Source organism: Rhinatrema bivittatum, chromosome 1, assembly GCF_901001135.1.
Source record: "Rhinatrema bivittatum chromosome 1, aRhiBiv1.1, whole genome shotgun sequence".
Lineage (NCBI taxonomy): Eukaryota > Metazoa > Chordata > Amphibia > Gymnophiona > Rhinatrematidae > Rhinatrema > Rhinatrema bivittatum.
Window position 1 is genome coordinate 407,319,351 of NC_042615.1, and position 16,506 is coordinate 407,335,856.

Here is a 16,506-nt window from a genome sequence, read left to right on the forward strand (position 1 = left end):
CTGACTGGGCAGGTGCTCCTTGGAGAAAGTACACTAAGGTTGTGGGGAATTGAAGTAGGATATGGGAGAGGTTTGAGGATAGTTGTTTGTTTTATTTTATTTTTTTGCAGCAGTGGTGAACTGGCTTTTTATAAATTCCAGTTTATTTTTTATTTCAAATAAACAAAATTAAAAAGATTATGCACTCTACCCCACCCAAAAAAAAAAAGGAAAACAAAATGAAAAAACTAAGATAAATATTTACCTGGGAAAAATTGCCCAAACTGAAAATTGCCCCTTCAAATATGAGAAAAGTACTTGCAGGTTTTACAGCACACACATTTTTTACCATATTAAAAAGAAACTTTCTTGTGGGTGTCTTTAAATTGGAATAGGAAAACAGCACATACACATTGGATTTTTGAATGCATGCATGCTATTTTGCTTGCACTCCTTCATTGCTCTCGGAAATAACAGGTGCATAGTACATGGTTGCTTTGAAACAACACAGATAACTTCTTTTTTGAAAATTTTGTAAAGTAGCAAGTGCATTTTCAAAGGCATTATTCATGTAAATTTAATATACTATAATAACAATTTTCAAAAATGATCTACCCATTTTAAGTGTACGCATGCCCATATACGCACATATGTAAGTTTTCAAAAATTTTATACCAGCCATTTCTGCTAAATTTAAAGGGTTGGGGAAGTACAGGCTATCAAACCAGGGGTGTTTGGAGGACCTAGGTCTTAACTGGTGAACTGGTGGACAAACTGGTGAAACTGGCAATAGCATGGACATCTGCCGATTATAAAATACCCTGACTTATGTGGTAGAATTGGGATTTGTGTACCTAGGCATGCACTCACTTAAAATTGGGTGCTTATCTGGGTGTGCACCCACGCACACTTGACAAAGTGCATTCGCACATCAGTTTGAAAGTTATCATCCCTGTGCTAGCATCTTCAACTTTTTGCTTGCACATCACTTTTAAAATCTACCTTTCAGCATGTATATGCTTTTGAAAATCAAGCCCTATGTGTATTAAAATCACCTAAATAGTTTGAAAGTACCTGGGCTATTTGAAAATTGTCCTTTCATCTGCACAGGATTAGCATCTTGGAAAAACTATCAATTAATACTTTTGAAGATAAATATATTTCTTTGCATGTACTATATGATTTGTCAATATTGTCTACAATGACATTACAGACTTACATACCGGTCCATATATCCTTTATCTTTTGCGAATCTTTGGAAAGTTCCCATTGGATCAGAGCCAGTACTTAAAATAAATATCAGAGGAGTGGAAGGTGACATATCTTGATATAGAGTAGTTAGGTCAACAGGAGGATTTTCAATAAATTGTTTACCCAGGTTTTCTATGACAAAATCTGTAATGGTAAAAACTACCTAAAATAAAATTTAAAAAATCAATTAACATATTATATTGTGAGATGCAATGCAATAATGGTCTAAGTGTCTACTTATTAATGCGTAAATCACAGTAGCAAGGTTAAGTCTATTGAAATAGTTGAGAAGTTGGTGAATCTGGTGCAGATGCATAAAAGAGATCCTTACTATCTGGGTCATTCATCAAAATGTGCTATTGCGTTAATGTTCATAATGCATATTTTTTGGTGTATTATCACACTTTGGCTTCTCTGGTTTTCTGCCTACTACTTTAACCACTAGGCTATTCCTCCAGTCCCAGAACAATATCACATTGGGATCAAGGAGAAGGGTTGAAGGTGAGGAGGAAGGAGATTAACACATACATGCCATTTTGTCCAAAAAAATTGCAGATGACACTCTAGGTTAACATTGGAGGAATAGGAGCAGTAGGGGAAAGAACAAATGAACTGAAAATAAAGAAAATAAAATATGTCAAGATTGGTTAAAAGAAGACTAGATCATGGATTGGAAGAATTTCTGTTTGACAAGGATTAGAACAGAAGAAATGACTAATAACATGAAATCAAATGTGTGCTGGTTGTTTGAAATCTTGGGGGTAGATTTTATAAAAGTACCCTTGCGCATACTTTTGTTCGCGCACCAGTCACAAACAAAAGTACGCCGGATTTTAATAGATACGTGCGTAACCGCGCGTATCCTTTAAAGTCCGGGGTCGGCACGCGCAAGGCTGCCCAAAATCGGCAGCCTGCACACGCCGAGCCACGCAGCCTGCCTCTGTTCCTTCCGAGGCCGCTCTCTTAAAGTTAGCAACTGTAACTCCGTGCACTTGTCCCCAAGCCATATGATACCCATAAAATGTACTGATAGCAATATTTTTACTGGGTGATGAGCCTTCTTGATATTCAGTCAGTGCTGCAGTATTAGTAACCCAGTACCCTTATGTCTGCTCATCAGTACCACAGACCAAAAACGTCAGGGTCAGTGTTGGCTATCATTTGAATGCAATTCATCTTCTTGGCCCCCCTCACCATCAAAACAGCAAGGGGGGGAAGGGGGGTAGAGGAATTGTCCAGGTTCGTGAATCAGTAATAATGAATACACTGCAAGCGCAACAGAGGTGAGCGTATTACATGATTCAAAAGCAAAATCACAAAAAAGATGACAGGAGTCAGAGAGATGAAACAAGGAAACAGGAGAGAGAAACGGAACAATATTTGGAAAAGAATAAGGTCTAGGTTATAGCCAGCTATATTAGACAGAATTAGAATGAATAACAGGCAATGAAAGTGGAGATGACGACTCTGAAAGAGGAATTTTCCAGATTAGTAGAACTAGGGGGTCACGATTTGAAACTCCAGGGAGGAAGACTTAGAACCAATGTCAGGAAATATTTCTGCACTGAGAGAGTGGTGGATGCCTGGGATGCCCTTCCGGAGGAAGTGGTGAAGACTAAAACTGTGAAGGATTGTAAAGGGGCATGGGATAAAGCAGAGTTGCTTACCTGTAACAGGTGTTCTCACAGGACAGCAGCATGTTAGTCCTCACATAAGGGTGACATCATCTGATGGAGCCAATCACGGAATACTTTTGTCAAAGTTTCAAGAACTTTGACTGGCACCTACTGGGCATGCCCAGCATGGCAATAACCCTGCATCTAGCAGGGGTCTCCCTTCAGTCTTATGTATAGCAAAAAAGAGCGTGCGAAAAATAACATAATAAATCGCAAGCATACTCAACTCCATGGGGAGGCGGGTGGGTTTCGAGAGGACTAACATCCTGCTGTCCTGTGAGAACACCTGTTCAGGTAAGCAACTCTGCTTTCTCACAGGACAAGCAGGATGGTAGTCCTCACATATGGGAGAATAACAAGCTGAGGATGCCCGCACATGTACCGAAAACACCCAAAGACGTGCAACAGGCACAAGAACAGGGGTGATTCTTTGGTAAACAGGCAGCCTGAATATCCCAGCGGGTATAGAAGGAAGTTGAATATTACGCTGAGAATAGATTGCATAGAACAGACTGGCCAAAGATAGTATCTTGTGTACCAGCCTTGTCTATGCAATAGTGTGCTGCAAAGGTATGAAGAGAAACATGCCTTCGAGAAATCAACTCCCTACTCTCCAGTCTGAATTTAATCCTAAATTCGTCAAAAACGGAACTCCTTCTCATATCCACGGAGAACAGCAACATCACCACAAATCCTTCAGCAAACTTTCAAACAACCCAAGTGAGAGACCTAGGAGCGATCATTGATAATCGGCTAAACCTAAAAGCTTTTATAAACCAAACCACCAAGGACTGCTTTCATAAACTGCATGTCCTAAAAAGAATAAAACCACTGTTCCACAATCATGACTACAGAACAATCTTACAAGCAATAATCTTCTCTAAGTTAGACTATTGCAACTCTTTATTATTAGGTCTCCCATCATCGCATACTAAACCACTTCAGATGGTTCAAAACACGGCAGCCGGAATATTGACAAATACACGGAGAAGAGATCACATTTCCCCAATCCTCAAAGACCTACACTGGCTGCCGATCCATTATAGAATCTTATATAAGTCCATCACCATAATATACAAAGCTATCCAACATTATGCTCCGCTCAACTTACAAATTCCTTACAAAAAACATACATCCTCCAGACCCATAAGAGAGTACTATAAGGAATTTCTACAAGTACCTCACTCCTAAACCTCCCACCATATAACCTTCAGAGACAGGGCATTCTCCACAGCAGGACCTCCTCTCTGGAACTCCATTCCACCGGAGCTGCGGCAGGAACCTTGCCTCCCAACTTTCAGGAAAAGACTCAAAACGTGGCTATTTAAAAAAGCCTTCCCAGACTCGGAATAAATCTTAACTACCTCTAACCAACTTCCAATCGCAGAAAACTATAACTTACAGTCACTACCATTACGCAAAAACCACAAAATGGCAAATGGACATATCCTAGTAAATACCATAAACTCTGTAAATGTACCCCATCAAATTTCGGTTAATATATTCTGTTAAACTTCCTATCACTTTTCTCTGCTCCTAGTTGTATTTTTCCCTGTTTTATTGTAACTGTAACTGTTTTCGTTCAGCACCTGTTATTTATTTCGTTCACTGTAACTTTTATCACTCCCCCTGTTTATTGTAAACCGGCATGATGTGATACCCTCACGAATGCCGGTATAGAAAAAACTAAAATAAATAAATAAAATAAATAAGAGAACTCCAGGTTGCAACTTTGCAGATATCAATGAGAGGTATAGAACGAAGGTGTGCAACCGACGTTGCCATAGCTCTAATGGAGTGCACTTTAACTCAGTCCTGAAGCAGAAGGCCTGCTTGCTGATAGCAGAAGGTAATGCAGTCCGCCAACCAGGAGGACAGGGTCTACTTTCCGACCGGGGTTCCCAGCTTAAGCTTATCAAAGGAAACAAAGAGCTGGGTGGATTTCCTATGGCCTGCAGTGCGTTCCAAATAAAAGGCAAGCGCACGTTTACAGTCCAAGAAATGCAGAGCCCGCTCAGCATGAAGTGAGTGGGGCTTTGGAAAGAAAATAGGCAGCATTATGGATTGATTTAAATGAAATTCAGATACCACTTTCGGTAGAAATTTAGGATGAGTGCGAAGGACCTCCCGATCATGAAGAAATTTCGTGTAAGGAGGGTATGTAACCAGCGCCTGCAGCTCACTAATCCTGCGAGCAGATGTTGACGCCAGAAGGAAAAGGACCTTCCAAGTGATATGTCTCAACTCGCAGGAATGCAGAGGCTCAAACGGAGGTTTCATGAGCTGTGCTAAAACCACATTAAGATCCCAAGCCGGGGCCAGTGGACGGAGAGGAGGCTTCAGGTGAAGCAAGCCCTTCATAAAGCGCACCACCAGGGGCTGTGTCGAGATAGAGACATCCCTTGTACCCCTATGGAAGGCGGCCACCACACTGACATGCACTCTAGTATAAGAAGAACATGCCATACTGGGTCAGACCAAGGGTCCATCAAGCCCAGCATCCTGTTTCTAACAGTGGCCAATCCAGGCCATAAGAACCTGGCAAGTACCCAAAAACTAAGTTTATTTCATGTTACTGTTGCTAGTAATAGCAGTGGCTATTTTCTAAGTCAACTTAATTAATAGCAGGTAATGGACTTCTCCTCCAAGAACTTATCCAATCCTTTTATAAACATAGCTATACTAACTGCACTAACTACATCCTCTGGCAACAAATTCCAGAGTTTAATTGTGCGATGAGTGAAGAAGAACGTTCTCCGATTAGTTTTAAATGGGCCACATGCTAACTTCATGGAGTGCCCCCTAGTCTTTCTATTATCTGAAAGAGTAAATAACTGATTCACATCTACCCATTCTAGACCTCTCATGATTTTAAACATTTCTATCATATCCCCACTCAGCCGTCTCTTCTCCAAGCTGGAAAGGCCTAACCTCTTTAGTCTTTCCTCATAGGGGAGCTCTTCCATTCCCCTTATCATTTTGGTCGCCCTTCTCTGTCTGTACCTTCTCCATCGCAATGGAGAAGTTACAGAGGTTTGATGGAGGAGATTTGTAAACCCGACTCTGAGAGGTGCCAGAGGTAGTCTAAAAACTGATTCATGGGGCAGGTAAAAGGATCTAACTCCTTTGAAGTACACCACAATGAAAATCTTTTCCATTTCGAATGATAAGATCTTCTAGTAGAAGGCTTTCGTGAAGCTACCAGGATCATCCATTTAGTTTCACGTCGGAACGGGCGCTTGGAGGGGGCTGAAAACTCCGCCTGGGCCAATAAGAGCTGACGAAGTGTTTCACTATGGTCCTTCAGCTGGGCCACCATCTCCTGGATTTTGTCTCCAAACAGGTTATCTCCTGTGCATGGGAGGTCGGCCAAACGATCCTGTACTTCGGGATGGAAATCAGAGGACTTCAGCCAAGCTCAACGGCGAGCGCTGATACCAACCGCAGATAAACGGGATGCTGTGTCGAAGACATCGTATGCCGATCGGACCTCATGTTTTCCTGCGTCAAATCCCTTCTTTATTATGGAATTCAGCTGGTCTTGAAGCTGTTCTGGAAGGGACTCTCCAAACTCCTGTAGCTGTTTAAACAGGTTACGGTTGTACTATGTCATATATAATTGATATGACGCAATACGCGAGATAAGCATGGCCCCGTGAAACACCATGTGGCCTTGTTGCATTCGGAACTGCTCTACACCCTCGCTCCACCCTCTCTACCTCTGTGGCGACTCCCTCTGGGCCTGATGGATGGCTTGCTGCCACGGCGTCTCCATACCACTTCTCTCCAGCATACCCGGACGGCTCGACGCTGCGGATCCGCCACGTTCCTGATGACGTAGGGTGCGCGTGCGCACGCGCTCCGAAGTATGCACCAGCAAGGGTGCGAACCTCACGGGCGTCCTCCTGTATTGACGTCATCCGCTTCCAGCATAAAAGGTCTTCACTTACGCTAACAGATTGAGTTAGCAAGGGATTCCTTCCAAGTTAATCTGCCTCCTCGGACTTACCAGAGGTACCCACTCCTCGGGGGCCTCACTCTCTTTTCTCTATTTCAGCTTGCAGATAGAAACTGGTACTCGCTCCTCGAGGGCCCATGTTCCTGAAGACTCTGAAGATTCTCTATTGCCTGGAAGCTATCGCAGATACAGACATTCATGAGTTACCACCGCTCTCTCAGAGCTTTCCCTGGAACCAGGTACTCGCTCCTCAAGGACCTAACTCTTTCCAGCTACTGAGCCTTCTTAAGAACCTATGTGAGATTGTCATCTACTACTGGTTATGTATACAGCATACTCTGTGTACTCACTATCTATAGTCTTTCTACAGCTCAGCAACCCTGGGATCGCAGTTCCAGTATCTGAGGGACTTCAGCTCTGCCGGGCATATCAGCTCACTACTGCCACCTCTGGTGGTTCTACTAACCTGTCTAATAAAAGAACTATCTGTGTCTGTCTCCATAACCAAGCCTAGCCGGTGGTCCCTCTCAGGATATCCTCCATGGGCCCAAGGATTCATCATTTACATTGTTCCACCTACAGAGCATATCAGATTGCTAAACTCCTCCTTCCACAGGAGCCAGTCCCTAACAGATTGCAACTCCGCATGGTGACTCATAACAGACTGCTAGCTCCACCCACTAAAGGAGTATCCAGCAACAGATTACTATAGATTGCTAACTCCTCCCCTCTGGAGGAGCAGATCCTAACAGATTGCTACTCCTCCCCTCTGGAGAAGCAGATCCTAACAGGCCTAAAGCATCGAGGAATTTCTGCTCCTTCCCAGGTGGCGCCGATAAATGGGGCTTTGGACACTTGGCCTTCTTTTGGGCGGACTCCACCACCACCAACTGATGAGCTAATTGCGTCTTCTGGAACCCCAGGGAAGGCTGGACTAGGTAAATATCGTCCGTCTTAAGGTTCACTGGAGGAACCGATCCAGGATGCTCCCAGTTGTGCTGCATCAGATACTGCAGCACCTCATGAAATGGGATAGACATGATTTCCTTTGGGGGATCCAGGAATTGCAGCACTTCCACCATTTTATGCTGGAATCCTCTTCCGTCTGCAATTGGAATGGAATAGTCTCCACCATCTCCTTTATAAAATTAATAAAGGAGAGATCTTCCGGTGGAGACTTGCACCTTTCGTCTGGAGGAGACGGTTCTGATGGAACTTCTGTTGAGTCCTGGGAATCTGTTGAATCATCTGTCCAGGGATCATATGGTTGATCTCCTGCATCCCTCGGTGGTCCAAGTGGAAAACTTGGAACTTCTCCAGGCAGAGGCCGAGGTCTGACAGGTATCGGTGTCGGCATTGATGGACCTGGTTGTGGCATCGAGAAATCAAGATCCGGCATCGGCACTGGACGCATGGGCAGCAATGGCATTGGGGACTTCACCGGTGGCCTCGGTGGTGGTGGTCCCGACGACCCCGGAACAGGCTCCGGCATCGACATATCCTCTTCCCCCAATGAAAGCGGGATGGGCATCGATGGAATCATCGGTAACGGTGATTTTCTCGGTGCCCCTGGCAGGGCACTGATGAGCAAATCCAGCTTGTCCAGGAGAGGCAGCAGCACAGGAGGCATCGGTGGTGGTTCCGGCACAGGCACCGGTGCTGGCGTCGGTGGTCGTGGGAGGCCTTGGATCACCTGGACCACAGCCTTTTGCACCATCCAGTGCAATTCCTCTCGGAGCGCTGGGGTGGTGAGCCCCAGGTCCAGAGTGGGAGGCATCACGGGCAATACCGGAGGGTCCACCGGTCCCGGTGGAGTCTCGGTAGCCCTTTCTACCGAAGGCGCAGGACACCTCAGTGCATCTGGCTTCGAGGGCACAGGACGCTCCTCGGCCCGGGTCTTCTTCATCAGTGGTTCTCTCGATGGCTCCACCAACGTTGCAGAAGCAGAAGGCACTGGCCTTCGATGCTTGTGTCAGTGCTTCTCTTGGCACTCCGCTTTTCCCGATTCCGGCATCGATGACATAGACGCTGAGGACTGAGACAGCGATCGGGAGTCTTTGGCCTCGGAACGACGTTGATGCTTCGCCGGGGATCGAATCAATGGCGCCTGTGGAGACGGGAGGTGAAATAACAGTGCCATCTTTTCTAACCATGTCTTTGGGGTCATTTGGGCACAATCGGTTCATGTCTCCACGTCGTGCGACAGTCTGAGACATAAAACACAAACCAGGTGAGGGTCTGTGATTGACATAGTTCTCGGACAGTCAGGGCATCGACGAAAACCTGTTGCCATCTTGGCCGTCGAAAAATTTAGGCCGGTCGCGGTTGGTGCCGACAAGGCCTACAGAGGTCCCCGCTGGGAACCGACTGAAAAACGGGGTAAACTTACCGTATGACTCAGTTTTCGACGGCGAAGGGAGACCCCTAGGGGGTATAAACCTTTGCAAGTTTTAAAGATAATTTCCTGAGGAAAAAATTCCAGTCAGGAACTGTGAAGAGCTCCAAAAATCCACGTGGCTATAGCTGCGTGAAAAAAAGAGACTGAAGGGAGACCCCTGCTGGATGCAGAGTTATTGCCATGCTGGGCATGCCCAATAGGTGCCAGTCAAAGTTCTAGAAACTTTGACAAAAGTATTCCGTGATTGGCTCCATCAGATGATGTCATCCTTATGTGAGGACTACCATCCTGCTTATCCTGTGAGAAACAATGTAGATCCCTAAAGGATAGAGGATGGGAATAAATAAAAAAGCTTAACTGGCATGGAGCGGCAGTTACTACCCTTAACAGAAACGTGGGGGTAACCTACAAGGAGTAGCAGTTACTACCTTGGGAAGCTTGCTGGGCAGACTAGATGGACCATTTTGTTTTTTTTCTGCCGTCATTAACATGTTACTATGTTCAATGAACCTCTCCTTTTTTGAACCATCCAGTATCTCTTGCCCATCTCCCACAGAGGATTCAGAAACCCAGTAAAATGGTTTACAGTGGGCTTTGGTAGAACGAGACATATGACAAAGAGACATCCAATTACACCAACTTTGCAGCATCCTGGGTATCAACCCCCATCCCACACGGATGTCAGACATCCAGGATTCAGAAACCAAGGAATAATTGAATAACAGTAGGCTCTGGTCTGTGATGATGGGACACCCACTTTCCCCACTGTTATCTGTACATAATGCCTTTTCTCATTGGAAAACGAACAAACCCCAGCAATAGAATTTGAAGTCATGTCTGAAAGAGAAGACACTCAATGTACCCAGAAGCCCTTCAATGGGATCAAATGGCATAAAAGAAAGTTCCTTCCACTGGGAGACTTTTTCATCAGAGGGACTAATTAGGACTTCATTTTTATGGTGACACAACAATTAAATGCCTTCCAGGATCTTCACCTAGTAGAAATACAAACCAGATAGTCAAAGCCATTGTAGAAGAAAGAAGGAATGTTGATATAAATGTTATCATCCATTTGAGGACCAATGGATGTTATGATGCTGCTCGTGGAGCCCATCCCACAAGCAGCCTCTCACCTGCCCTCGTCACCCCAGACAGCCGCTGTTTGCTTCTGCTTCAATGTGGCCTGGCCACTGTCAACACCATGCTCTGCGGCCAGTAGAAATGGTATACATGAAATACAGAATGATTTCCAAAGTCTAGGAAAGAAAATAAGACATGGGGCAAAGACTATTGCCTTTTCAGAAGTATTACCTGTTCATGGAAAAGTAAAATAATGTCTTTGCCATCTAGATAATTTCAGTTCCTGCTTCAAAATCTGGTGTACAGAAATTGGTTTTGGAGGCTTTGGCTGTGTATGGAGCAGTAAAAGCTATATTATAAGAATGTCTGAAGCAGGAAGGAGGGTGCTAAGTGAGAAATTCAGATCATATATTATCAGATATTTAGACAAGAGAATGGGGGTGGCAGGAAATGGCTAAGGAAACTGGTATGTCAGCCCGAAGCAATGCAGGAAGTAGGGGGAAAAATAGCAAAAGCAATCCGATCAAAAAAGCAGAAAAGGTGATTAGGAAGTGCAGCAAATCAAGGGAGAAAAATTGGAAAGCTATGATCATAAATGCTCATAGTTTGGGAGGCAGACTTGGACATTGTTACTGTTATAGAGAGATGGTTCACGGATTCTCATGAGTGGGATACAGCCATACTAGGCTATAACTTGTTAAGGAAGGACAGAGAGGACAGAAAAGGGGGAGGAGTAGCTCTTTATGTCAAGAACAATATCCAAGCAATTGAAATGCAAGGAACATGGGGTACAGAAGAAGCATTATGGACTGTCCTAAAAAATGAGGATGATGCACATTTTTATACTGGTGTGGTCTACAGTCCGACTCAAATGGAAGAACTGGACACATATCAGGTCGAAGACATCTGAAAAGTAGGAAAGAAGGAGGAAGTGGTGCTCTTTGGACATTTTAATCTGCTAGATGTAGACTGGAGAATCCCTTCTGCTGAATCTGCGAGAAGCAGAAGGGGCTCTGCTCAAACAAATGGTAATGGAACCCTTGAGGGAGAGTGTGATACTTGACCTGGTGCTCATTATGTCTCTAATGTCTGGGTGGAAGTCCACCTGAGCACCAATGATCATCAAACTCAATGGTTTGATATGGCAAATAGGACACAGAGAATTCACACAAAGACCTGAGTTTGGAATTTCAAATACACAGATTTTGTCAAAATGGGGACTTACCTGGAGGAAGAACAAGAAGACTTGGAGAAAATAGGGGAGGTGGAACAACAGTGGGCCAAATTAAAAGGAACCATTACAAAGGCAACAAATCTATATGTTAGAAAAGTAAACAAAAGTGAAAGGAATAAGAAACCAATCTGGTTCTCAAAAGAGGTGGATGAAAAAATAAATGCAAAAAAACAGCAGTCAACAAATATAAAAGATCCCAAAAAGAGGAACTCAGGAAAGAATACCTGGTGAAACTGAGAAAGATTAAGAAAGAAATCAGGAAAGCAAAAGGTCAAGCGGAAGAAAGGATTGCCAAAAGGTAAAGCAAGGTGATAAAACATTTTTAGATATATCAGAGAAATAAGGAAGGTCCAAAGTGTTATAGTGAAAATGAAAGGCAACAAGGAACAATGTGCAGAATGAGATGAAGAAATAGTGGAAATGTTAAACAAAAACCTCAGTTCACTGTTCACTAAAGAAGACCCTGGAGAAGGTCCATTGCTGGTTGACAAGAACGTAGATTGGGGTGGAGCAGACAAAACTACAATTACAGAAGAAAAAATACAGGAAGAGCTAGGAAAACTGAAAGTGGACAAGGCCATGGGGCTGAGATACATCCCATGATACTGAAGGAGCTCAGAGATGTGGTGGCCAATCCACTGAAAGACCTGTTCAATAGATCCCTGGAATTGGGAGTGGTGCTACAAGATTGGAGAACTGCAGTGGCTGTCCTGCTTCACAAAAGTGAGAGTAGAGAGGAGGTTGGAAGCTACAGGCCGGTTAGACTCACCTCAGTGGTGGGAAAATTAATGAAGACTGCTGAAGGAAAGGATAGTGAATTATCTACAAACTGGTAGAATGCTGGACCTGAGATAGCATGGATTCACCAGGGGAAGGTCCTGACAGATAAAACTGATTGATTTGTTTGATTTGGTGACTAGGGAATTGGATTGAAGAACACTAGATGTGATTTACATGGATTTCAGAAAAGCTTTTGATATGCTCCAACATAGGAGATTAGTGAACAAAATGAGAAGATTGGGAGTGGGTGCCAAGAAAGTGGCATGGATTGCAAACTGGTTGACTGACAGGAGACAGTGTGTAATGGGAAATGGAACTTAATCTGAAGAAAGAATGGTGTTACATGGAGTGCCACAGGGATCAGTTTTTTTTTGTTTTGTTTTGTTTTTAATTTTTAATTTCTGAATTTTCAATACAAATAAAGTATTCATTTATAATAGAATAGGAACTTGATTAGTCATTATAGATAACATTCTTACAAAGCTTATAAACCATAAAGTTGTTCCATAATGGCTAAACTATAATCTCAAACTTCTCTCGTTGGGGGGTTTAGATTTGAGGAATAATAACAACAAATTGAAAGAAGAAATGGTATAGCCTTGAACAAGAGCAGTTAATTTTCTTTAACGATTTTCTATGAGGCACCATTGGCAGAAAAAGAATCAATAAAATCTCTTAAATGCTCAGGTGCAAAGAAAATGTAACAATCACACCCCTTCCTTACAATACACTTACAGGGGTAGCGCAACATAAAAGTTGCTCCTAAAGAAACTGTCTCCTGCTTCATACTTAAAAAGGCTTTATGCCTTTCTTGATTGATCTTTGAGATGTCTGGGAACATGCGTATAGTTATACCATGAAAGGGGGTGTTTAAATGCTGAAAATACTTAGACATAATTTTGCTAACATCCTGTCCTGCAATTAATGTAACAATCAATGTAGCACATTCAATAATTTCTATTGCAGAGGATTCAAGAAACATAGTAAGATTATCTACATCAAATTGATTTTGCTCTTGCGGAACATTTTCCTCTCTTTCAGCACTGGTTCTGGGAATGAAATAAACCTTATTTATCACAGGCATATCAGAGTCCAACATCTGAAGAGTCTCCCGGAGATATCTTTTAAAAGTTATTATGGGAAGCTCACCCATAATTTTAGGAAATTTGATCAATCTCACATTAAATCTCCGGTTCCAGTTTTCTAGTAATTCCAATCTTCTGGATAATGCAGTTCTTTTATTGTTGCCTGGTTGAAAGCTTGTATATTTCCTATTTCTGTTTCCATTCCATCCACTTTTTCTTTCATTACTTGCAGTGACAGATTTTGCTCAGAAATTGTATTTTTTAATAAAGAGGCTATTTGTTCCATTCTCTGGTTGCTTGCTCTTACAGCAACTATGAGATTAGCAGAAAGTTCCCATAATGTCTCCATAGTTACCACTGCTGGTCTTATAGGGGTTTCTATATGCTCACCCGATGAAACTGATGTTCCGGTGGCTGGTGCACTGGCTGCCCCTTGGCCAAATGTCTCCGAAAGTCCCCAAAGAGGATTCCTCGTTGGCTCTGGCTGGGCAGCTGCTTCGCTTTCTTCTCCCTGCCTTCCTGAGACGCTGACTTCCTCATTCAGCGTCTCTAGCAGAGTCTCTGATGACACTCCCCCCCACCCCCCCAGTCGTTCCTGCTCCCGGAATTGTGAAGGTAGTTATGAGCCTCTGTTCAGATAGCTGCGTTGAAATTGAGGGAAAAACCCTTATTTTCCCTTTACGTTTTGCAGGCATTGTTTAGGTTATTTATTTCACAAGATAACAAAGTTCCCAGGAATATAAAGCACTGTGCAAAATGAAACTGCTCAGCAACTCACTCACACAGCTCCGCTCAGGGCGCCATCTTGCCCCCCATGTCCACAGGGATCAGTTTTAGGACAGGTTCTGTTCAATATTTTTGTGAGAGACATTGCGGAAAGGATAGAAGGTAAAGTTTATTTATTTATACATGATACTAAGATTTGCAACAGAATGCACACGCCTAAAGGAGTAGAGAGAATGAAAAGTGATTTAAGAAAGCTTGAAAACTGGTCAAGGATTTGGCAGCTGGGATTCAATGCCAAGAATTGCAGTCATGCATCTGGGGTGAGGTAAAAGAACTGTGGGCCGGATTTTAAACCTGTTATGCACGTAAATCCGGAGGATTTATGCACGTAACCGGGTTTACGCGCTCCGGGCCTATTTTTAAAAAGCCCAGTGAACCACATAAAGCCCTGGGACACGTGTAAATCCCGGGGCTTGCAAAAAGGGGCTGTCCGGGGACGGGGCGAGGGCAGGGTCAGGCTCCCAGCACAGCGGCCATATTTGCCGCTGTGCCAGGGATCGTGCTCAGGCAGTTGGCCGGCGCGCACAACTTACTTCAGCCCCAGGGCTGAAGTAAGTTTAGAAACAGAAAAAGAAAAGAAAAAGCTAGGGGGGAAAGGGCGGGAGAGATAGGGGAAGGGAAGGGAAGGTGGGCTGGGGGGTAGGGAAGATCCCTCCGAGGCCGCTCTGATTTCGAAGCGGCCTAGGAGGGAACAGGAGAAGGCAGCGCCGCTCGGAGTGGGCTCGGCGCTTGCAAGATGCACAATTGTGCACCCCCTTGTGTGCACCGACCCCGGATTTTATAACAAGCACACGCCTGAGTGCGCATGTTGTTGAGATTACTTACCTGATAATCTCGTTTTCCTTAGTGTAGACAGATGGACTCAGAACAAGTGGGTATAGTGTGGTCGTGCTAGCAGTTGGAGATGGATCTGACATCAGCACGGGTACATATACCCCCACAGGAAGTGAGGTAATTCAGTAATCTTCCTTGCAAAAGCTGTTATGGATATATGTGTACTGACGATCAATGAAATAGTGAAACAGGATTCCCCTGACCGATTGATAGTAGCTGGAGACCGCCAGCATTCCCAACCGGAAGGCGTCGACACCTGGCAAAGGGGACGCTCTTATGTAAGAAAATGACATGGCCTACCTGGAATCGGTGAAACCCATGTATACCGGCAGCCGGGCGGGATGCTGAGTCCATCTGTCTACACTAAGGAAAACGAGATTATCAGGTAAGTAATCTCAACATTTCCTAGCGTGTAGCCAGATGGACTCAGAACAAGTGGGATGTACAAAAGCTACTCCCGGACTGGGTGGGAGGCTGCCTGAGGACCGCGTAGGACTACCCTCGCAAATGCTGTGTCCTCCCTGGCCTGGACATCCAGATGGTAGAACCTGGAGAAGGTATGGAGGGAGGACCATGTCGCCGCTTTACATATTTCTGCAGGTGACAGCATCCTAGATTCTGCCCAAGATGCTGCTTGGGCTCTGGTAGAATGAGCCTTGACAAGATATGGTTTGGTTGAGGTGAAATTGTGAGACCACTTTAGGTAAAAAGGAGGGAACCGTGCGAAGATGGATAGCCTCAGGAGGGATTCTGAGAAATGGATCACGGCAGGACAGCGCTTGTAGCTCTGAGATGTGGCGTGCGGAACACACTGCCAGCAAGAACACCATCTTCAAAGTTAGCGAACGGGAGACAGGCCCCAAAGGGGTCTGAAGGTGGATCCTGCGAGGAAATCCAAAACTATGTTGAGGTTCCACAGGGGCACTGGCCACTTCAGTGGCAGACGAATGTGCTTGACTCCTTTCAGGAAGCGGGAAACATCTGGGTGCGTGGCAATGGTCTTGCCATCCTTCCTGGGACCGTAGCAAGACAGCGCAGCCACCTGAACCTTGATGGAGCTTAGGGAGAGACCCTTCTGAAGCCCATCCTGTAGGAAATCCAGAACAATAGGGATTGTGGTCGCATGTGGATTGGTGCCATGAGTGTCGCACCAGGCTTCAAATACTCTCCAGATCCTTATGTAGGTGAGGGATGTGGAAAACTTGTGAGCTCGGAGGAGTGTATCTATCACCAGCTCCGAGTAACCTCTTTTCTTCAGTCTAGCCCTCTCAATGGCCAGACCGTAAGAGAGAATTGAGCCGGATCCTCGTGGAGGATGGGGCCTTGACGAAGCAGGTCCCTGAGAGGAGGCAGGGGAAGGGGCTCCCCTGCCAGTAGTCTTCTCATGTCCGTGTACCAAGGTCTTCTGGGCCAGTCTGGTGCCACTAGAAGAACTAGGCCTCTGT

General features: G+C 44.6%; 1 protein-coding gene across 1 annotated transcript in view; it reads right to left on the reverse strand.

The window, feature by feature from the left end:
• DNAH6 (dynein axonemal heavy chain 6) overlaps nt 1-16,506 on the reverse strand; it is a 3,261,518-nt gene that overhangs the window by 548,729 nt on the left and 2,696,283 nt on the right. Inside the window, 1 exon segment of the mRNA XM_029602297.1 lies at nt 1,203-1,393. Coding sequence (XP_029458157.1) covers nt 1,203-1,393 — 191 coding nt within the window.